A 23,953-nucleotide genomic window follows, 5' to 3' on the forward strand; every position below is an offset into this window, starting at 1 on the left:
TCATGGCATCGCAGTGACGACATGAACTGCCCGCGAGCAGCGCATTAACATGCTGGACCCCCCAGACATGCAACGCAGTGCTCGTGCCCATCATCCGAGGACAGGAAACCACCGCATCCAGAAACGCACAGTCGGAGCGCCGTCCTGAAAAGGACGTGCTGCACGACTGTGTTGCTCTTTCTGTGAAGTTTGCAACTTTATACGCACCGCTCTGGAGGACCGGACCAAAAGAACGCCAGGCAAGGGAGAAACCCAGCTCGACCGTCTGCCGCTGCGTGTACACACTCTGGACCGGGAGAATGCTCTCGTTCGCTCAGAATTGCTGGTCACAGCAGGAGGAACCCTCATCGACTCGATCAGAAAGTCTCTGAAGCGAAAAGGATGGCGTCTGCTCGCTCCAGGTGTGCTTATATGCTGGGATAATTGGCAATGAAGTACACCTGTGCAAGCTTACGCTGCCAATTCATTGCATTCATTGGCCCGTTCAATACTCTTTCAGACAAGCGGCTTCTGAACCGAATCCTCCCATTTCGCGGATTCAATCAATCCACTCTATGGCACTGAAGTTCCCCAACCGAAGGGGAACCCCATTTATGAAAAGCAAGTTTGTTCTGGAAACATTATCCACTAAAACAAATGGAGTCACTCTCTGAAAATGACGTTTCACAAATCGAAAAACATTAGCATTAACCTGCTGTAAGGTCTCAGGGAAAATAAAGAACAAAATCATTTAATAATATTCATTAGCTTCAAAGAAAAGTTAAACCAATTCAATAAATAAAGTTTAAAGGGATAGCTCACCCCAAACATGAACATTTACTCACTACTTACACCCCCAATCAGAGGTTCCAATTATTTAAGAGTTTCTTTCATCTCTTAGGACGTACTCACACTATGCACACGAACCGTGCCCACACCCGTTTCCCGGATCGTTTGTAAAGTGTGAGTGCGCTGAATCAGGCTGAGTGTGGTTCACTTGGGCTTTGGCGCGGTACGCTTGTGTGTGAGTGCAAAATGCACCAAAGCCCGAAACTGAAAGCGAGACGTGACTTTTAAGGGGCCTTTTCATATGGATTTATTAATCATTCTTACTGTTCAATGAACGCAAACTATCATCAATTATTAAAGACGCAAACCCTCACTGCACGACAGCTGCGCACCTTCAGCAACCTCCTAATTCCTGCTGCACAAGGACTTTATGGTTTTTTATGAGCGTCAAAAGTGGCGGATCTGTTCGCTGAAATGTTTAAATGAATATAAATACTTAAATATAATCGTGTCCAGGCATGAATGTAATGTGAGTGTGGGCCATCGGGGAAGACGGGAGGGGGGACAAGCATGCTTTGGCCCGGTTCAAGGCAACTGTACATAGTGTGAGTACGGCCTTAAAGACAAAAGAAGATATTTTGAAGAAAGCTGAAAACCAATAACCACTGACTTCTATAGTAGTTGTTTACTACTATGGAAGTATAGAAAAATATAATTTTTTGAGCTCAACAGCACAACCATTGCTGTTTACAGGGCATTTGACATTTCACATCTAAGCATGTGTGCTTCCTTTTGCATTTGTTTGTTGTGCTTCTATATTTCTTCACTGTAAAAACTAAAAGGTTAAGGTAACTTAAACTCAAACTTTTAAAAAATAAATAAATTGGGGAATAAAAATGACCTTTCAGGTCAGGTCAGGTTGAATTACACACTCAATGAGCGAGCATGCTGCGAGGAAACAGTACTCATCATCATCATCAGGTTTTTTCACAGCAGATAAGTCAATGTGCTGTTCTAGTAACTGAATAACTCAAAGTGTAGACTATGTGTAAGTAAAACTCTGCAAGAGTAGAACTGCAAAACAACACAACATCGAATACCTCCAGCTAAACAAAAAACGATTGACATCAGTTCATGTTCTCCTGGTAAAACAATTAATTCGACTAAATAAAAAAATGGTTATTGCTTTTATTGTTGAGAAAATGCAGCCACTGTCTACTGTAGAATTGACTACTGTTTTGCAATATAGTATGTTTTTTTCTCCTTTTAGAGAAACGATTTTCACACTTGTTAAGGCTACGGGAAGAACTTTATTCAATGTATAAAGTTCAAAGATTTATTTGATTTGGGGATGTTTTTTTATTGTCTTACTGTTCATTTTGTTATTAAACATTTTAAAGGATTAAAATCTGTTTTTGCCTTAATAAATGATTTAATGTTAGTACTTTTAGGCTTTATTGCAATGTTTATCTTAATGGACACTTAAGTAGTATCACATAACATACAAAAGTAACAAACACTTTACATGCTTTCATTATTCTGTATATACAGCATGTATAGCTTTGGGCTCAGAAAGTTCTCAAAATATATTATTCTACATTGATTAAAGAAAAATGAAGGTGTCGGTTAATATGTGGTTATAGGTCCATAAAAAAGGTAAAAAAACACCTGCAAATTCTGAAAGAGATCAAACCTCAGGCAGGTAGTAACGTAAACGTTACTCAAAAGTAATATACCACATTATTTTTCATAAAAGGTAACATTGTTTTTGTTACGGCCTTATTCCAAAATGGATTAAATTCATTTACTTCCTCAAAATTCTGCACACAATACCCCATAATGAAAAAAAACAACATTTTTTTTTAAATTGTTGCAAATTTATTAAAAATAAAAAAGCTAAAAAAAATCACATAAGTCTTCACAGCCTATGTCGTGAAGCTCTAAATTGAGCTCAAATACATTCTGTTTCCACTGATCATTCTTGAGATGTTTCAGCAGCTTAATTGAACTTTACCTGTGATAAATTTAGTTAATTGGACATGATTTGAATAGGTAAAGTCTATATAAGGTCCTAGGCTTGAAAGTGCATGTCAAAGCACAAACCAAGCATAAGGAGAAAGGAATTGCCCGTAGACCTCCTCTGAGACAGGATTGTCTCAAAGCACAAGGCTGGGGAAGGTTACAGAAAAATGTCTGCGGCTCTGAAAGTTCCAATGAGCACATTGGCCTACATCATCCATAAGTGAAAGATGTTTGGAACCACTTATTGAATTTTAACCATTTTGGAATAAGACTGTAACATAAAAAAAATGGAAAAATTAAGCACTATAAATACTTTCCGGATGCATTGTAGTTACTTTTTTGGGAGAGTAACTCAATATTGTAATGCACTACTTTCTAAAGTAACTTTCCCCAACACTGCTCGCAAATCACCCCTTTTTTATCTCTAAAACTTTGTAAATCTTAAATACCTCCCTCCAATCCAACATTAGCACACTTAAACGGTATACTTGTGATTGGCTAAAAATAAAGACAGGCTGCTCTTTAAACTCCTCATGCACTGTTTACTATGCCCTGGGCTGTCACAGAGACAGGTGTGATATCTCTAGACATTTACTAGAGAGAGAAAAAAGCTGCATCTTTAATTATGAAGCGCATCCAGATGGGTCTGTGACGGGCTGTGTTCTCCTGACCTTTTCCAGTTGTGATATTTATTAATGTTGGCTGTGCAAACTGACATTCTATGCAAATTTCAAGGATATTGCCTCCACCGATATACAAGGAAGCCAAACAGATCAACAACACGATGTCTGTCACCCCTCGGTCAGCACTATCGGACATCTCTATACGCATTATTAGATGCAAGTTATGCTAATCTCATCTGTTTTCACCCCTTAAAGCTAAATGCATATCGTTATCTGCTTGATTCCCATCAGGTTTGAATATGTAAGCAAACACTTCGGTGCAAAGCCACTTTGCGCTAAAGGGGAAATCTCTCACCTTCCTGTCGAATGAGCACAACGTTGATAGAAACAAGCACACAGACACATGCACATAAATATGCTAATGCGCTCCATTAGCTAGCAGATGCTGGACTAAAGGTCATAAAAGAAATGAGGGAAAAACAAAGCAGCTCCTTTATGTTTAAAACTTCCTGTAAAGTTAAGACTAAAGACTAATCTGCCATCTTACTGCTAGATGCACAGATGGGGGTCTATCTAACGGGGAAAACATTAAACGTCTCATGAGTCATTGCTAATAAGAAAATTGGAACTGTTTTGTCATGCAGAGCCGTAATTTTAGTCCTATGATGGAGAAGCAGGTTTCACTGACCTGAGCATTCATGTATCTACGAGGGAACAGCTTTTAAAAGCTTTTTCTGAAACCACATTATATAAGTTACAACTGTATCTTGCACTTTTGATGGGTGCAATATCAGACCTTCACAGTACATTAGCTACCCTTTCCATTAGTGGAACAAACGGTACTTTCTTGAAATAGTAATTCTAACACTTTGTGTTACTTTTATGTTAACATTTCAGATTTATTACTGAGCACACTTTCTACGAGCCTGAGTTTGAACACTATAAAAAATCAAATCAGCAAGCTGTAAAGCTCTTCTCCAAAAACTAGGAATGCTGCCTTACTTTCTAGGCCATTAGCTACTGTGGGGAAAAAGGAGTTTTATTTTTTATTACTTTACTTTTTATTTCACTTTAGTAAAAAAAATTTTTATTAGAAAACATGTTTAGACTAACAAGAGATAAAACAATCTTTTTCTTTTGTATGATACCATATATTAACCAAGCATACTTCTTCTTTCTTACTGTGTTGCATACTTCTTAGAAGTAACTGCTGACAAGAGGGAAATAGTGTGGGGGCCTTGCTCCAGATTTGATTTCTCTCTAATAAGAAGTCTAGACATGTCACAAGAGACTGATGCTTGTAGAAGTTAAATATATAAGTTATATTATTAGTTATATATTATTAGTTGTATTAGTTATATTATATTAGATATATTATATATTAGTTAAATATATTAAATATATAAATATATAAGGTCACTAAACTGTTCAGTTCTGGTGTGCAGAGACGGGTTGCAGAAAGAGGAAGTATGTTTGGGTACAAGACCCAAAGGACTACAGAATGACTGATAAGTAATGTTACACCAAACTTCACCTGTTAATATCAGTTGTCTACATACAGTTGAAGTCAGAATTATTAGTCCCCCTGATTTAATAGCCGCCCTGTTTATTTTTTCCCCAATTTTTGTTTAACAGAGAGAAGATTTTTTTAAACACATTTCTAAATATAATAGTTTTAATAACTCATTTCTAATAACTGATTTATTTTTTATTTGCCATGATGACAGCAATAATATTTTACTAGATATTTTTCAAGACACTTCTACACAGCTTAAAGTGACATTTAAATGCTTAACTAGGTTAATTAGGTTAACTAGGCGGGTTAGAGTAATTAGACAAGTTACTGTACAACAATGGTTTGTTCTGTATACTTTTAAAAAATATATATAGCTTAAAGGGGCTAAAAATTTTGAGTTTTAAAAAAATAAAAAACTGCTGTTATTCTAGACAAAATAAAATAAAAGACTTTCTCCAGAAGAAAAAATATCAGACATACTGTTAAAATTTTCTTGCTCTGTTAAACATCATTTGGGAAATATTTCAAACAGAAACAACAATTCAAAGGGGGGCTAATAATTGTGACTTCAACCGCATGCTGGAGTCAGGGAAATGTAAGTTAGTTGCAAACCTCCTGAATGTAACTCTTGCATTGCATTGGGCTAATGTAACCCCGAGCTCTGTCCTCGAATTATTAATTTGTATCTAATAAATTACTAATATTTTTGACATGGAAGAAACCCCTCTCTGACCTTTTCTATTGAACACGCATGCAATTGGCAAGATATTCCAACACTACAATACATAGGACGGCTTTCTTACGCTCAAATAACAGATCTGGAAATTTTTACAAGTAGACTAGACTTAGAAAATTGAATAAAAAGTACACAAGCAGTTTTGTAATAGTCAAAATGTAATTAGATTGAGCCTTGTTTTGATAAGGATACAATACCACTAAAAAGCTCAGTAAGGTACATTTATTTGTATAAAAACTACAAAAACAGTGACATAGTTTAATATTAGTACAATTGAAAAAATTGCGATTGCTTATATTAATTGAAGTTTAAATTATTTTTGTGACAGCAAAGTTGAATTGATACTCCAGTTTAGTGTCATGAGACCTTTTCTAATATAAAATCATTCTAATATGCTGATTTGGAGTTCACAAAATGATGTTCCGGGAGAGAGCCCTGAGCGAATAAGATCCTCGAGCACAGGGCTCCCTCCTGTTTCTGGCGAGAGGGGAGTTGAGCTCAGGTAGGTCTCGGGAACTCCCTGCATATTTATGGATAATGGCAATTAGGAATTTGTGATTAATACTCATCAATGGTGCCAATTTAGTTTGGTCAATTCATCTATGTCGCATGTCTGTGGGAGGAAACCGGAGAACCTGGGGGAAACCCACGCGAGCACGGAGAGAACATGTAAACTTCACACAGAAACATCTACTGGCCAAGTTAGGATCTGAACCAATGACATTCTTGCTGTGAGGCAACAGTGCTAACAACTGGGCCGCCGGGCCACCCTATCAAGAAAAAGGAGGGAGGAGCAGGGGTGGAAGGGGGGATTCTTCTAAATGAAGATAACCAAGGTGAGTAACTCTGTTTATATGTAGTGAGTTAGGAATCATCCGATTGGTGAATTCTGCGTGCTAATGCAAGACCAGCTGTGGTCAATCATAAGCACGTGATCCTCTAGAAATTAGTTTATAAATAAACTTCGCTTATAACTCTCTGATTAACAGGAAGTTCAAAAGAACAGCATTTACTTGAAATAGTTTTCTAACATTCCACTGCCGTCACACTTTGACCATGCAACATTGCTGGATAAAATAAATAACTTTGACAATTTAAAAGGAATTGACAGACTGCAAATGTTTAAAGAGCCCATATTATGGGTTTTTGAAAATTCCCCTCCATGTAGTGTGTAACACAGCTCTAAGTGAAGTAAAGTATCCAGCTAAGGCTTAAATCTGTAAGAATACAGTGTTTAAAATGGTTGATTCATCTATAAAAGAGTCGACTCATAGTGCTTCAAACAAGTCGCCTTGATACCGATTCATTAGGTGTTTCGCCATGACGTACGAACGAAACCAAGTTATTCACGTGCACACGCAAACCCGGGAGATTTCAAACCTGAGGCCCCGCCCTCTGACGCAGAAACCCAGACACACACACACACACACCCACAAACACACGCACACCCACAAACACACGCACACACAAACATGCCGGTCGATTGAAGTCACACTGCAGTTGGATATATTGAGTCTCTACCCAAAGATGAAACCTCAGCATTATAGCCAAGCAGTTGGAAACTACTGGAAACTTCTGGAAACTACATGCTACAAAGAATACTTCATCAGTGTTTGTTAAAGGAAGGATCAGTAAAGAGTAACTTAATGCTGGACGTCAGGATGAATTTTTCTTCCTCCATTTCTCAAGTGTAAGTACGTGCGATTAAAGTTGCCTCGTTGACTCTAGCTTGCAAATGTATTTAGTTGTGATTTGTTACTTGTAACCGAGTGTACTGTATCAGGTTAACTGGCTATATTCTCTTATCGCGTGCAAAGTCACGTTAAAAACGCGACGCGTGCTGCTTTGTTAACGGAGCTCCGTGGACGAGGAGAAGTGTGTGTGTCTGTGTGTGCGTGTGCGCGCGCTGTCGTCCGGAGGTGTGTGTGTTTGTGTGTGTGTGTGCGCGCGCGCGTTGTCGTCCGGAGCAGGGTTAAGTGCGTGTGTGTGTGTGCAATATGTGTGTGTGTGTCTGTGAAAAGAGCAGAGTGAGAAGCTAGGAGATCTCCTCAACTGTTTTTGGAGTTTTTGCTCAATAAAATAGTTAGTCGTCTGAATTTTCAAGTCCATAGTCTGTATTTACATTGACCCACTGGCAGCTAAAATCCATGCCTACACTATCGAGCGTGCATGAACTGTGATTACTTTTATATTGCTGATTAGCTGTTTGGCTTTTCACTCTCTGACTGAAGGCAGTCGACCAATCGCAACAGGCTGTCATTGGTCCAATCAGCGCAGATTAGCTTCGCGCTAAGGAGGGGTTTGGGAACAAATGAATCACTGGACGATTCATACGGGAGTCGCTGGGATAATTAGGTAAAAATAAATGCAGAATATAAGACCATGAAAGTGTTTTTTTGACCTTGCATGCATATTAAACTGTTGTTGGAGACCCTTACAACCAAGATATGACCCTATTTCATGTATAATATGGGCTCTTTAAATGAAAGTGCATTTTTACATTCTGAGATTGCTTTCAACACAACAAGTACTGCCTTAGATATGGGCCAAAAGCAATTATTAACTACGCTATCTTCCTTGTGGAACAGCTTAACTTTATGCTGTATTTTGTGTATCCAGTGCTCTGACCCACCTGTATTGTCGCAATGCGCGGCAGAGGCTGTCTGGTGTTGGCACCCCCTTCAACAGCAATGCCCAGTGTACTGGCACACTTGGGCACCCGTACAAGTATAGGCTCCATCATTCCCATCTAAAACAATGACAACAAGGGAGGAACACAGAAAAGGAGATATTACAAGGTATTTGAAGACAAAGAGGTCTACATGAATGAAGGAAAATGAAAGCTAAAGCAAAATGCTCTTTAAACTGCATAAATCTGTTTTCAGGATATTGTTTAAGGTAACTGCAACAAGTCTGCCTTTTTCCTGCTTGAGTTATATCATTTCTGCTTAAAATATAAATTGAGAAATGCTAGACAAATGTAAAACTGTGAGAGGCAAAGACAACTCTTATATTCATAGACTTCTTTTATCACAATATTAAGTTTAGAATTCACAATGTTATGTTTCTCTCACAATTCTAAATTTTGAGACAAACAATTGATCCTATGCATAGAACATTTTATATCCAACCACAACAAGGTTAAAAGGTTGCTGCGTTGACTTTATTTTTTTATTAGAATTTAATTAAAATATTTAATAAAGTTCTTTAACAGAACTGATATAGTGCTATTGTTCATTTATAATATAAACAGTTAAATAAAAACAATTATTAAAAATACATTTTAATCAAAAGAAGTTTAAATTAAACACTTTAAAGGCCCCAGCTCACTATGTGTCATGTACAAAATTGCTATGCATATAAAATTAAATTGAATACATACACAGAACATGCTAGAACACATATTTTAAAGATGTGACATGACCACAAGCAATTTAATAGACTTCCTTTTGTCCCACTTCAATTTAGTTTCAAACAGGCAGTGTAGATTATTTACTATCTTTTGTATTTGTTTATCTGTGTTTCAGTTTAGTTTGAAATTTTATTGTGCTTGCTGTATGTTAGGTTGCAATGATTCTGCTGCTTGTCCTGCAGTTTCCATTTAACACATTGCTTAGTTTAGTATTGACTCCTATTGAATAAAGACTGACTGCTGTGACAAATCCTGCCTCAACTATCCCTTGCTCCTCAAACTGATACTGACAATATCCTGCAATTCTGTTTACATCTCACTATTCTTACAATTTCACCAATAGATTTATTTTTTCGAAATAGAAGATGTAGCTTTGCGACAATAAACCATGATTTTACAGTGTAGCACCTATGTTGTGTGTTTTGTATTACAGTTCCTAAGCAAAAAAAAGTATATCTGCCATTCATGTTCATACTCTCTAAAAATAATTCTGTAGGCCTGTTTATCCTTATCAAGTGCTTATCAATGCATATTATATTTATACGACTACTCATATTACATTTATGATTTTTTCTTCATAAAACAGTCTTTAATTAATATTCTCTAATTTTTTTTTGACAGGAAAATTAAAAACACATCAATAATTTTGACTCATACAATGTATTTTTGGCTATTCCAACAGAAACATAACATCACAAATTACTATATATTTTTATTTCTGTGGAGGAAACAGCAGGAGAAGAAATAAAGCTAAAACCATACAGGCCACCTTTAAGACAGATATACTTCTGCATAGCATTTATTTACATGACAAAAGAACTGAAAATGATTAAACCGACAGAATTTTCATCTCTCTCACCTGTTTAGCGGTTGCCTGTGCGAGCCCTTCAGCTCTGTGAGTGTCCCCCATGAACTGCTGAAAGGGGGGTTTTCCAGGTCTCGGGCTGCTGTCCTTACTCAACCCTCCAGCCTCAGCGATATCCACTCCACTGTCCTCACTTAGAGTCTGTCCACTGTCTGACAGCTGCGACAGCGTGGCTCCTGGGAATAAAGATAAATGAGCGCACAAAGCCATAAATAACCACCCAATTGAGCTTTTAGGGATTAGAGATCTGCATTCAGAATTAATGTGGATCTCACACATTAACTGGATGTGAGAAGAGGTATACAGGTGGATGAATTCCCAAGTGCAGAATTTCAAAGTTTAGATGTACCTCCCAGGGCTGTCAGCTTAGAGTGTTAAATTAGTGTGATTCATTAGTACAAATGAATGAGTGCCTCATGACCCCTGCGTGCATTCTGCTATTAGGAGAAATTAAACTCTTAAAGGTGCAGTAGGCAATTGTCTTCAGAAACATTTTTTTTGTGCTTGATCTCTTCACATTCCAATAGTAAATATTAAAGTAAATTATCTAAATGTATTTATGTGTATTTATATATATATTTTTATATATTTATATCTAAGGCATAAGACTAAAAAAGTTAAGTGTAAGTAGCCCAAACTATCTGTCAACAAATGTAGATTTAAACATCTGCAGCTGTTCACGCAGATCTGCCGTTTGCACAGACACACATGCTGCCTTCATGATGTGTACATGAGAGAGTGACCGGTAAAAACAAATACACCCTATAAGGAAAAATCAAGAGAAGCAAAACTGTTAATCACTAACATTTATATCTGGTTGTTTTGTATGTTGCCAGATTGAGGTAAAAAGTGCTTTGGAATTTGTGTGAGCAATTGTGTGAGGTGATGAGCTTCACACAAGATCTGGCAATTTCTCAAAGATGGACAGGAAGTGATTTCTCATAACTAGATAAGGCCATATAGAGAAATAACAAAAGGGGAGGGGGGTGGGAGATGGATGTGAAATACAACAGACTCCCGGGAAAAACGGGAGTGTTCACAGGAATGGTATCAGTATATTAGACCTGTGCGTTAGCTCATAAATAAATCCCATGATCTATCTCCTTAAGATCTAATTTGAGTGTGTCCTCACCTCTCAGCTGGGGTTGTGGTCTGTCCTCTGTTGTCTCTGGCTCAGCATGCTGTGGGCCGCAGCTGTGTGTAGAGGGAGAGCCGTCCAGCCTCTCTGGGCTGCAGGGGGGCGGTGCGGGCATCAGAAGTGAAGGCGAAAGGGAAGGAGAGGAGCGGGGAGAGATCATCGGTGTGCCGTCTCGAGAGCGATTTGGAGACTCAGGGTGTGGGGAGAGCGTCCCTGCCTGCCTGTTCATCAGAAACTGAACCAGATCTCGGCCAGAGGAAGGGCTGGAGTGATATGACGATGTTCGTGGAGAGCTATGATGGTGAGAGCAGGGTGGAGGAGTGTGACTGATGGAGCAGGGGGAGGTGGTGTGGTGGATGGTGCACGGGGACGTGTGAGAAGAACAGGACAAATGAGAGTGATTGAGAGTGTGGTTTTCCTGATGCCGCCTGAAGGGGGCGGTAAAGAACAGGTTGGTTTGGGACAGTTTGGACGAAGGCCGTTTGGTTTGAGTCTTAGGGCTGGCGTGTCTTATTGGTGGAGGCGGAGGCTTGAATGACGGTGGCGACTCGGATGACACCTGCACCTTGTCCTGAAATAATAATAAAAAACACAAAAATACTCTCCATATTTATCTCCTCACTGTCACTTTCAGGCAATTAAAGGATGCATTATCATTGAGAGAGGTTATGATAACAGTGAGAAAGAAGAACGAAATCAACACGTCCTGACATTTTAAAGCTTTTAGAGGTGACATTTCCTTGCAAAATGTCAGCCCGCTATGAAATGAACAGATGATGCTTATCAGTATGTACAACGATTTAGCACAAGCACACATTTATGATGAGATGCTCTATTATGTAGTCATCCAAGATAATGTTATGATTACAAGAGTTAATATTGGGTTACTGATGCCTAATTAAATTAGAAGAAGAAAGAGTGGGATAAAAACCTATTAAACATGACAAAATTTCAACAAACTGTAGATGAAAAAGAAATCTGTCACATGAGAGTGGTGTAAATGCACATTACATATACATCACTGCTCAAGTAACTGGGATCTGAGGTGACTGGTATATGCCACTGAAGATTACAATAGAACTTGATATAATGTTACTGACTGCTTTGTTGAACAATGTAAAAGAATATATAGAGTGGTCCCTTCACAGATTTTTCTTAATGTAATTAATGATTTTTTCACAGCACATTGAGTTTTGCATCCTGATTGGCTGTAGACCATCAATCTCCTCTGTGCCGTGTGTCCTGTACAGTACAGAATGCATTCAGCTTGCCAAATTTAAATACATTTTCGACCGCTAGCAGTGTGACTCTGAAGTGTTGTACTGTGTGTTTGCATGTTTTCTCCCCAACAAACCCCACACTTTATTTCCTTAAATTTCTACACACAATACCTCATAATGACAATATAAAAAAAGATTTTTTGCAATTGTTGCAAATTTATTAAAAATAAAAAAGCGGAAAAATCACATGTACATAAGTATTCACAGCCTTTGCGATGAAGCTCTAAATTGAGCTCAGGTACATTCTGCTTTCACTGATCATTCTTGAGATGTTTCAGCAGCTTAATTGAAAATTACCTGTGGTTTATTTATTTATTTATTACTTATTTAAATAAGTTAATAAGTTAAATATGATTTTTCAGTTCAATTTTTGATAAATAATTGAAAACTCTTCCTGGTGGTACTCTAATAGAATTGAAACTCCCACATTCCAACATAATATGTTTTATGGTAGGAGCAGCTTGGCAGTAAATACATGTAGGTGGTGCTTCGTTATTCAGTAAATATAATTGTGTCAACCTAGAATGTTCAATTTAACATCTGGTATAGATAGTCTGATCATGCCTGGTCTCAAAATTATAATTTGCTAAATGTATTTCATTTATTTTCAGGTTAATTTCATGTAATTTATTATTTATGCAGTTGTCTTTTTGCTATGTTTGTTATGTACAAAATAATTGTTAAATAATGGGCCCTATCATACAACCGGAGCAATAAGGCGCAAAATGTGCATGGACCAATTTCTTGCTATTTTTAGACAAGTGCAACCTTAATTTTTACATTTTGCACCACATTGTTTAAATAGCAAATCTATTTGCGCCACTTTGTGGACTCATGGGCTTGCTGGTCTAAAATAGAGGTGTGTTAAGGCGCATTGTTATTTTGAAAATTTTAAATAGAACACCATCTAAAAGAAGATCTAAAGTCGAGCACAGAGTGCATTAGTTATGTGCAAACGCTTACACATTGCTTAATACAAACAGAATGTACATAAATGCACAAATATATAATAAATAAAGGATTAAAACATTGCAAAAATTATTATTTTTTTAACAAAAATTTCTAAACCACTGCCTCTATGCCTTCTTTATGCCTTTTTTTGTCAGTTCATCCATGACAATTAGCATTTTTTTAATTTTAATATTATTAGCTGCATTATTTATTATGCATATTTATATTTGTTTTAATAAAAACAAGTTTAGATTTGTCCATCTGTCGGGTTTTGGAGACGTGTGCATTACCATATGCGGCATAAGAATAGGATGTGTGTTAGGATATAACTCTTTAAACTTAATATAGCTTAAGTAAAAAGCAAAAGTAAAGAGAAAGAGAAAGCAAAGATGCCGAATCGAGGAGGCTCAATCTTTATCCTCATGCTGCATTTGGTCTGTTTAACTAATTTCACGCCTGTAAGGCGTTCAGTTTTTCCGTTTTTCCACTTACAAAGTCCGCCATGTAAATAGCAAATGCACCATGGCGCGATACACAACTGACTCTTAAAGGCAACGTGAGATGAGACTGGTTTAATGCATGTTATGCTCAAAAGCACCCATAACTCATTAATAGAATAAGTACAACCCTGTTAGACCATGAGCCAGGGCGCATAGCGTATTTTTTCACCCCTAAAATAGCACAAGTGGATTCGGACATGAAAATTATCTTACATTTTCAAATATAGAAAAATAGGTTAGTACTTTAAATAGTACTGATTTAACTATTTTATCTTTTGCTGCATTTTTCAAAAGCATTTATAAATCTTACCAAACTGACTTTTGAAAGGTATAGTGTAAACATGGGCTTTTGTAGGATTTCTCTGGGTTCTTAAGTTTTGGGATTACAGATCAATCGGCCTTTGAGATTACAAACAAACAAGCGTATGAGTTTGAAGCATCCAAAAACAAAACAAACATTGTGAAATGTCCTTAGGTTTACATTGGATGTGACAGGCTTTGTGTTTCAAGGATAAAAGTTTTGTTTTCCTAGCTCTTTATCATTTCCTTTTTCATTAAAATGATAAAATACAGAAACCATTTCAACGCTGACTGCTTTTTAAGTCACGGGATGTTTATTTAATCCAGTCTATCAGCATGTAGGTATGAATCAAAAAAACGAAGCACTCACCAGAGCAACGTCGGGAAGAGAATTCAGAGTCTCGAGTGGCATCAAACTCCCATCTAATCTGCACTCACTCTATAAAAGAAATGCAAAATAGCAAACAATCAGTGAAATGGCTGAACTGTACAGCAACAATCACTCCAGAACAAAATACAATCAAAAAGGGATGTTTGAGCTCAAGACGTCCATGCTCTGCTTGAGAGGCAGCTCTTCATTTCTCAGTTTTTCTCATCAATTCAGCTCAATTACCAGCCTGTGTGGGTGAGATTCTGTCATTCACAATAATGGCTGGAATCAAATCATGCAATTATAAAGACACGGCAGATCGGACCAATCATCGCAGACACAGTAGAAGTCCTTTTGAATAAAGTCAGCAAGTACAAAAACAAATAAACAATCCCCATTCTGTCAAAAAAGCCTTTTGGGGATGAGGATAAAGAATTGCAACCAAACATCATGAATATATGAATGACTTTTTTAGATATATTATTCAACTTACTTTTTGTCACTACTCAAGCATTAAAAAATTGAATAATTAATCAATATTAATTAACAGGCACTTTATAACAATTAAATAAGTTAATAGTTGCTTTATACTTTATACTAATAGTTGCTATACTGTATCAATGTAATATTCAAACAGGACATCTGTACTTCTTTTCAGCACACGCCAATATCCACATTACTTTCAGATTCACGTGCCTTGCTGTAGCCGGAGCCTGCAGTGTTCATCTGGCAGGCAGGAGAAGGAACAAGGCCCTCTGGTTGAGTGATGCAGATGGAGTCCGGGTGGAGGAGCCCTTGTCCTCCGTGTCGAGCTCTCCACGCCTCCATCTCCCGAAGTAGCACCTGCCCATCGAAGCGCTCCAGATCCTGCGGAGCGACCAGAGTTCGCACCTCAGCCAGCAATGACAGCTGGAGAACAGCAACAGCCAACAGATCATTAAATCAAACACCCGAAATCATACATGTAATACATTTCTTATTTGAATTTAATACTAACCATTAAATTAAGCTAAGATTTTATCCACGATAAGAATTATCATTCATTCATTTTCTTGTCAGCTTAATCCCTTTATTAATCCGGGGTTGCCACAGCGGAATGAACCGCCAACTTATCCAGCAAGTTTTTACGCAGCGGATGCCCTTCCAGCCGCAACTCATCTCTGGGAAACATCCACACACACATTCACACACACACTCATACACTACGGACAATTTTGATAAGAATTAGTCCTTTGATAATAATGATAAAACCAAGAGATGGTTTGTTCAGGACTGTGTAGTGTGACAATAAATGGGTCTGTGGAGTGAATAAATGTACTGCAGTAGCAAATATGCATTTGTACAGTATAAGCCTTTTTACAAACAAAGATATTTACTGACATACTTTCACTCCATATTCACTTCAAGATCAGCTAAGTGGTTGAAATTAATTCTTCATCAGATATGGTTTCATAATTAATATTACAACACCCATGGTGCTTTGTGTGAGCTATAGGAGTAACTTTGTTAAGCTTAACAAAAATCTGTGTTCAATGAGCTGTCATTATTCTCACTGTTCATCCATCTATTATTAAAAATCAACAAAATTACATTCAGCAGACACCCAAGACGAATCAGAAATTTAATAGACTATATATATATATATATATATATATATATATATATATATATATATATATATATATATATATATATATATATATATATATATATACATAAAGTTCTAAAGCAGCTGTTTTCTTGAAAAAGACATGATAATGCCATAAGAAACTCATTTGGAAATGACCTTATTTTAATATAGTTAGTCGTGATCTGAGGTGTGCCGGTCTGAGGCTTGAAACTCCAGGGCTGAAAAGGAGTCCCACTCTGGCCCTGAATAAAAACATCAAGAAAAGGCCGACCCATACTATGTTTACAAATACAAGCTCTGTCATTTAGAGGTCATTTCTGGTTAATGATGTCAGAATTTACCGATATTTAGAAATGGATATGTGAATGGTCTTTTTTGGAAAAATTCCGGAACATCCTTGCCTGTGTGAACACCTTTTTTATGAATTTACCAGTAGAGATGTTCCGGAAATTTTCCCGATATTACCGGTATCACTGAGTGAAATGGGCTAATGTCTGGCTGTAGACTAGCACAAGCACTCTTAGGCACATGGACTAACACATCCACGCTCAGACACATACGCTCTCACACATGCTCCCCCTTGGGCACATGCACTCTCACACACACACTCTCAGTCACAAGGAGCGTCCCAAACCGCATACTTGTGCACCATTCTATACCATTTTGTAGCATAATTGGTATAAGTAGTGCATTTACGCTGAAATATTCTTTTTATTCTAAAAAGTTCACCTTAAATATCCAGATGATCCACTTATTTAACCATTAAAAATAAGTGTGTAATTTTGGACACTTCATTATGCCACGATCACCAGCGATCTGACATCCAGAGATCGCTGGTAAACACTCACATAAACTACAAATCCACTACGTTATGGACTACAACACCCAGTCATGCAGCACACACACACACACACAACCAATTCCAGATCCTGACTGATTACACTCTCACAGCTGAAGCTGCTCACAGACTGATTACTTGGATTATACGAACAGCACAAACACTGCACAAACACTTTGTCTATTGTTTTAGTGACACTACAATGCGGTTTCCTTTGTCTTGTTTTGTACTGTTTTTGATCCTCGCCTTGTTTATTTGTTTAATCCTGTTTGCTGGCTGCCTTGTGACCATCTGCCTGTTATTGTGACTAAGACTTTGGATTGCCCCTATACATCTGTTTGCCCCTTTATTGCTTACCTGACCTCGCCAATAAACCTGCATTTGGATCCGGACCTCCGTTGTACGTGTCACATCCCTGATTACACAAGTACTCAATGGCCATACCTTTGCTCACAAAGCGGAAGGTGCAGAGCTGCCTGATGTTACATTATTTTGGATTGTGAAAGCAAAATTCTCCGACATAAGTGATTGTGCCACCTCCCAATAGTGAATGCAGTTATTCTCATTACAGTTACTATTTTGTAGTTTGGACATTTATTTAACTCATTTAGTAACCTTTAATAATCACCAGTTAAATGGTTTGGATTTCTGGTTAGTAAAAAACTTTAGTGTTCCATTTGGGATGACGCTAAATTTATATACTATGCTGTTGAATGTGTAAGTGCATAAGTACAGAAGTGCAGAGTGTACCATTTGAATAGAACTAATGACATTACAGTGAGGGGTAGGGTTAGGGCGGGGAAAGTGTAGACATTAAAAGCTAATAGTGTCTGATATGCATCTGCAGTCTGTCTGCAGACAGACCCTTCTCATTTTCATCACTGATATTGTTATCGCAATAAATGTCATGATATAGTCCATATTGACCATCATTAGCATGCACGGTAGTGTTATGGGTTGTCGGGTGTTTTTTTTTTTTTTTTTTTTGCTATCAGCTTCACCTTTGCATGTGTGTTGAAGAGTTCAAACAGGGCCATGGCCAGAGGCTCTACTCCAATGTGTGCGCGCTGGTACTCCTGAATGTAATAACTCATGGTCTGTCTCTCCGTCTCTGTCAGAAGCATGAACGCCTGTTCCTCCAGAGAGCTCCACGCTCCGGCGCGCACCGCTCCGACTGCTGGCACGACACCTTTACAACACACTGACTGCAAAAGAGACAAGATGGGTAAAGATCAAATGTGAAGCTAAGTTACGTGTGTCTATGTTTGATTTTTGTAATCATATCCTTAAGAGTCTCCTTTAGTCAGAGCAACACACAGTCATGTTTCATTGATAAATCTGTATCATGAAGCAGCAGTAGATAAAATGTGATGAAGGTGCAGAAAACAATAATAGTGTTAAAGGAATAGTTCAAATATGATCTCTCATTTTTCACTTATTTCACTTATTCAAAACCTATTTGAGTTTCTTTCTTCTGTTAATACCAAAAAAAAAGTTATTTTGAAGAATGGTGGTGTATGGCACCTATTGCTTCAACAGATTTTTTTTCAGGTCTTACCTTATTTTGATGGTCCGTTTGTTGAATTTAAGTCACATGACATCTTTCATGTCAAATAATTCTCATTAGATTAAAAGTAGACTGCTAGGTTAGGGTTACTTTAAGTTGACATGTACATGCAAAGTTTCCTATAGTTAATTAAATGTCTATTGAAGGAGCAGTATCAACATATTAAGCAGACAGTCTACTAATACTCAAAATAAAGTGTTACCTTTTTTCCTACTATGGAAGACAATGGGTGTCATCATTTTTTTGGTCTCATTTTATATTAAGTGGCCTTAACTAAGCTGTACTTATCCGTTACTGTGTACTTATTGTGTAAATACATGCCTTTACATTGTACTTAGGCTTAATTAAATACATGCAGGCGACGCAGTGGCTCAGTGGGTAGCATGTTAGCCTCACAGCAAGAAGGTCGCTGGTTTGAGCCTCGGCTCAGTTGGCATTTCTGTGTGGAGTTTGCATGTTCTCCCTGGATAAGTTGGCGGTTCATTCCGCTGTGGCAACCCCAGATTAATAAAGGGAATAAGCCGACACGAAAATAAATGAATGAATAAATACATGCATGTAACTACATCTGTTAATAATTTCTGCAATTACATCTTTAATTACATTGTTGACCTATCTTCCTCTTTAATCCAGCCACAACCCATTACTGGGAAGCAAAGAAAAATTCCCAATCCAAAAAATAAAAAGAAAGTTAAAATTCATAGGTAAAAAATAAATTAACATAAACTAACAAGAAAAAAAATACAACTACACTAAAATTGACAAAACTACATCAATACCAGACAAGGAACTAATGGAACTAAATAAAAAAATAAATAAATAATGAATAGAAAAGCAGGAGTGAACAAATTCACTTACAGAGAAACTAGGAAACTCATTCAAAAAGGAGCACAACACAGAAAAACTGCAGAATTTACACATCACTGAATCATAATTAAAGATCTTTCTTTGATATGTGACAATTTCAAATGAAACAGGAAGAAAAGGCAATATATATTGAGGATTTTAAGTAGTGATCTGCTCTGATCTCCCAATAATGTTTTGTTTTAAACCTTAATGTAGATTTCAGGGGGACTTTAAAGGGCACCTATGGTGAAAAATCTACTTTTCAAGCTGTTTGGACAGACATGTGTGTAGGTATAGTGTATATAGAACGTCATATTGCAATGATAAAAACACAACCAGTGCTTTTTTTTTTTTCAATTTAACAACATAAAAATGGTGCACCAATAGGAGCGGTTTTTAAATCAACTGCAACTTGACGTAGAAATGTGGTCCCTCTGCCCACCAATATTAATTGACAGGCGTGCATTACCATATCCTTAGTTTGTTGTTTCAAGACCGCCATTTTCAGCGTGTGAGTCCAAGGGATGTCACCAAAGGAACACCCTTGCGCTATTTTTAGATGTAAGTTTCATTAGGCTCAACACAAGATCAACATTCACCACATGATCGCTCTCATCGGAATTATTGTTTGTAGCTTTAGGTGGGTTAACAAACGAGTACTTTTCATTGCGTCTACCTTAAACTTCAGCCATTTGCATTTCCCGCGGTCACAGAAGCTCCCTGTAATCTTAACTGGGTGCAGGTGGAAAGTGCAAGCGCGTTGCCTCATGTGTGCCTCTCTTCATTGAAAATAAAATAACAAACTTGCCTGCAGGTCGCACACCAGAAGAGACACTCGGTTCCACGCAGTGCCATGCATTTTAGAATTCTAAATATGGGTTTCTATCAGGTTACACACAACGGCGCTTCAAGTTGGTGGCTGTCTGCGGCACCCAGTCACCCCTCAGAACACTTCATATTTCTGCCACGCCACAGTGCGCCATCTCAATAGTTTTATTTTAAATAACATGCGAATGTGCGTGTCAGGTGTGCTGTGTCGTGGCTCTGAGCGGCGCATCAGGTGACTCAGTCAAAGTTATTTCAGTGTGCGTGGTTATTAGTCTCAGTGTACAAGTTCAAAACTTTAAACTAGCACACAGTTGGCTGTAAAACTACAAAGACACAAATGATTTTGTACTCTTTGCTTTTCTGCTTGGTCTGTGTCCGAGTCGTACATGTACAGCTGAATGCTGGTCCTCTCACTCATGTTACTTCTCTCTGTCTGCCTGTTGGTTGCCAAACACAGAGCGGGGGAGCTCTTTGCTCCGCCCCCTTGTTACGTTGGGCCGGAAGTCGAAACTAATTTTCATGTGAAGCAACACACCTCTAAAACAGCGAGCTGTGTACACACCCCCAAACTGACACTCTTTAACACATTATAATGAAAAAATCTGAATTGTGTTTTGAACTTAACTTAAACTGGCACACTCAGAAAAACCATAATATGAATATTAAATCTTAAAAAAGGGGTAAACTGTGTGCCCTTTTTGAATAAATTGTTAAGCTAACAAATATTGTTTTTCAAGATCTTATACTGCATTGTAAGTCTGTCTTTTGTAAGAGACCCTTAGGATGCATCCCATAATAAAACACTGCCTTTGAAGTTTAAAAAGGCAACAATCAAAGCTTGAAATTTTGGATCCAGCCTAGATTACTGAATAATTTTCATAACCGAAAATAAGCAAAGAGTGGCGTGCAGTGATAGAAGAGTTGTGCAATCATTAGTCACAGCATGTATTTGATATGAACTGATGTAATGTGCATGTTCAGGTCAGTGTGTGGGCAGCAGGCACTCATGGGAGAGAGAGAACAGCAGCTGCAGAGACCTCAGCACTCAGCCATGGCTAATATGTAATGCTACATACCCTGGGGTAACAAACTCTTTCTCCATCTTATTTGGCTAGTTCTGCACCTTCCCTTTGAAAATATGCCTGTCCTCTGCTTTCTACTTTTAGACGCTCTCCTTAATCAGGCCTGCATCACAATAACTCCAGTGTCTATCAAGCTTCCTCTCTCCGTCTCTCTGCCTCTTTCCAACCCACTACACTTCTCCCAGAGCTGCTATAGAAAAACAACAACAAACACTGAAACACCATGCATCGTATATCTGTGCCCGCAGGTATCTAGGTGGTGACTTACTGCGAGAAAAAACAACAAAAGCCTTTTTTAAAGATATTTTTTAAATAAAAAGTTCAGTGTGAAAGACAATAGGGATGAGTTCTCAACTGATGGGTAGTTCACAAAAGCAAAATAAGGACTTTCAAAGCTATCTTAGCTGAATTTAGCCCTGACTCAGTAGCATGAAGGCAGGCTAAATTAAGCTAATATGGAGATTTATACTTTGCAGCTAGCCTGCTCGCAATCAGGCTAAGATTAATCCTAGACATGCATCTCAATCAGCACCTTAGCAGCCGAAGTCGTTCATCAGTTGATCGTGTACACGAACTGGGGCACTAGAACAGTGATGAGCTTGGTTCACTACACGTTGGGACACATTGACTGTGGCATGAGAACTTCTCATTGTACATCATCAAAGCTGGAACTTATAAACAACAGTTGAACTAATAATTCATTCATTTTCCTTTGGCTTATTCCTTTTATTCATAAAGGGGATGCCCTTCCAGCTGCAACCCAGTACTGGGAAACACCCATACACCCTCATTTACACACATACACTATGGACAATTTTGTTTATTCAATTCATCTAAACTCGCATGTCTTTGGACAGTGGGAAAAAACGGAGCACCTGGAGGAAACCCAAGAGAACTTATGGAAAACATGTTAACTGACCCAGCTGGGACTCGAACCAGTGACCTTTTTGCTGTGGTGACCCCATGCCACTGAGCTAATAATTTTCATATACTAATTTTATCAGGTTTATTATAGCTAAACAGCTTGACTTTTTCATATGTCAGCAACATTTTAACCATTAAATGATTATAAATGTTGCTAGATTTTTCCTAACCTACTGTATCTAGCTATGTTTGTTGATGTTACAAATAATTAACATTATTTATTCATTCATTATTTTATAAAAAATGTTTGCTGTTTGTCAGTACATTTTAAAATTTGGGTCAAGCGATTCATATTTTTGTGCTTCTGAACTTTCTTTAAGGGCACATATAGTGCATATTAATGTGCCCTGATTTTCAGAGTGCATTGTTGGACTTTTCAGGGCGCAAACATTTGGAAGAATTTTGCGATTGAGGCACCACTTAAAATGGCTGTAGATCTGATCAGTGCAATGACTACTAAACAAATCCGTTAGCTTTGCCATCAATGCTACTAGAAATTAAAGTGTTTTACAGTCACTATGTGATCTTAAAAAAGTTTTTTTGGGGTCAATAGTTCCATGAAGATCTTTTCCGTTCATAGTTTTACTCCTGATTCCTTGATTGCCTTGTTTATTAAGTTGTCATTTGTTACTATGGTTACTGATTATGTTTATGCACACCTGTGCCTTAGTATTGCTGCATCTCAATTTTCCAACTTATTCTACACTTTAAAAGTATGTACTTATATAGTACATAGAAAAGGTACATAATATAGAGGAGGGATCACCAGCTCTCTCCCTGGAGAGCTACAGTACCTTCCTGCAGAAGTCAGCTACACCCCCAATCAAACACACCTGAACCTCTGGCCTGCAAAATAGCATCTTGTGATTGGGTTGGACCAACAGACCCAGCAGGCACAGGACAGAAACATGTCGTCAGATTGAAGTTGTACCCAACATCGTGGAATGTTGCATTTTGTTTGGAAATGAAAATCGGGTTGACGTTAGAACCCAACGTTAGGCCAACGTCAATGTCCCATATCAGACAGAGGTTGCTTTTTAGTTACTTTCCAACGCAACCTAAAAACAACAAAATATCAATGTCTAACGATGTTACAGCTTGAATTGTGTGGATGTTACCATTATAACGTCTATCAGACATTGGATTTTGGTTGCCACATCTGACAAATAAATGTCAGTATTTGATGTCAATATGGTGCTGGTTTAAGATGTTGGCTCAGTGTTGGATCTTGGTCGGTTTCCAACATAACCTAAACTCAACCAAATATCAAAATCATGATGTGATGTTGTTATTGGACGTCAAAATAACGTTGTCCTCAGACGCTGCAGACCTAAATCTAACCTAATGTTAACATCCTATGAAGTTGTGTGTCTGCTGAGGAAGATTAAAACTTGACCTCTTACTTTTTGAATCATCTAATTATCTTGTTTAATCCCACTCTTTTTACAGTGCCAAGCAATAACATTTTACATGTTTAAACTATTGTGTGACCGCAGCATAAAACCTGAGGCATCACTTGATGAATACACACAGATGTGTTATGGTTGCAATTGAAATCTTGAGGAAAGTAGATCTTCAGGAACAGGGTTGGTGACCCCTGGTTAGAGTGTGTAACAGAAGAGTAGAAGAGCTGACATACTACTTCGTTATACTACAGGACACACTAATGTTCCCTTATAAGCATTGTGTCCCTGGTTCAATCTTTTACAGTTAACACCCTCCATGTTTACCTTCATTCCAATTTCTAATCGAAGGAG

The 23,953-nt window shown here is 37.8% G+C and overlaps 1 protein-coding gene across 1 annotated transcript in view; it reads right to left on the reverse strand.

Moving 5' to 3' along the window:
• Positions 1-23,953, reverse strand: part of whrnb (whirlin b) — a 112,285-nt gene that overhangs the window by 7,972 nt on the left and 80,360 nt on the right. The window contains exons 6-11 of the mRNA XM_087253551.1: positions 17,951-18,154; positions 15,178-15,390; positions 14,482-14,550; positions 11,075-11,651; positions 9,937-10,118; positions 8,298-8,414 (exon numbers count right to left, since the gene is read on the reverse strand). Of these exons, the coding sequence (XP_087109677.1) occupies positions 8,298-8,414; positions 9,937-10,118; positions 11,075-11,651; positions 14,482-14,550; positions 15,178-15,390; positions 17,951-18,154 (1,362 nt within the window). The remainder of the gene's footprint in view (positions 1-8,297; positions 8,415-9,936; positions 10,119-11,074; positions 11,652-14,481; positions 14,551-15,177; positions 15,391-17,950; positions 18,155-23,953) is intronic.

This window comes from Danio rerio, chromosome 5, assembly GCF_052040795.2.
Source record: "Danio rerio strain M-AB ecotype USA chromosome 5, GRCz13ab, whole genome shotgun sequence".
Taxonomy (NCBI): domain Eukaryota; kingdom Metazoa; phylum Chordata; class Actinopteri; order Cypriniformes; family Danionidae; genus Danio; species Danio rerio.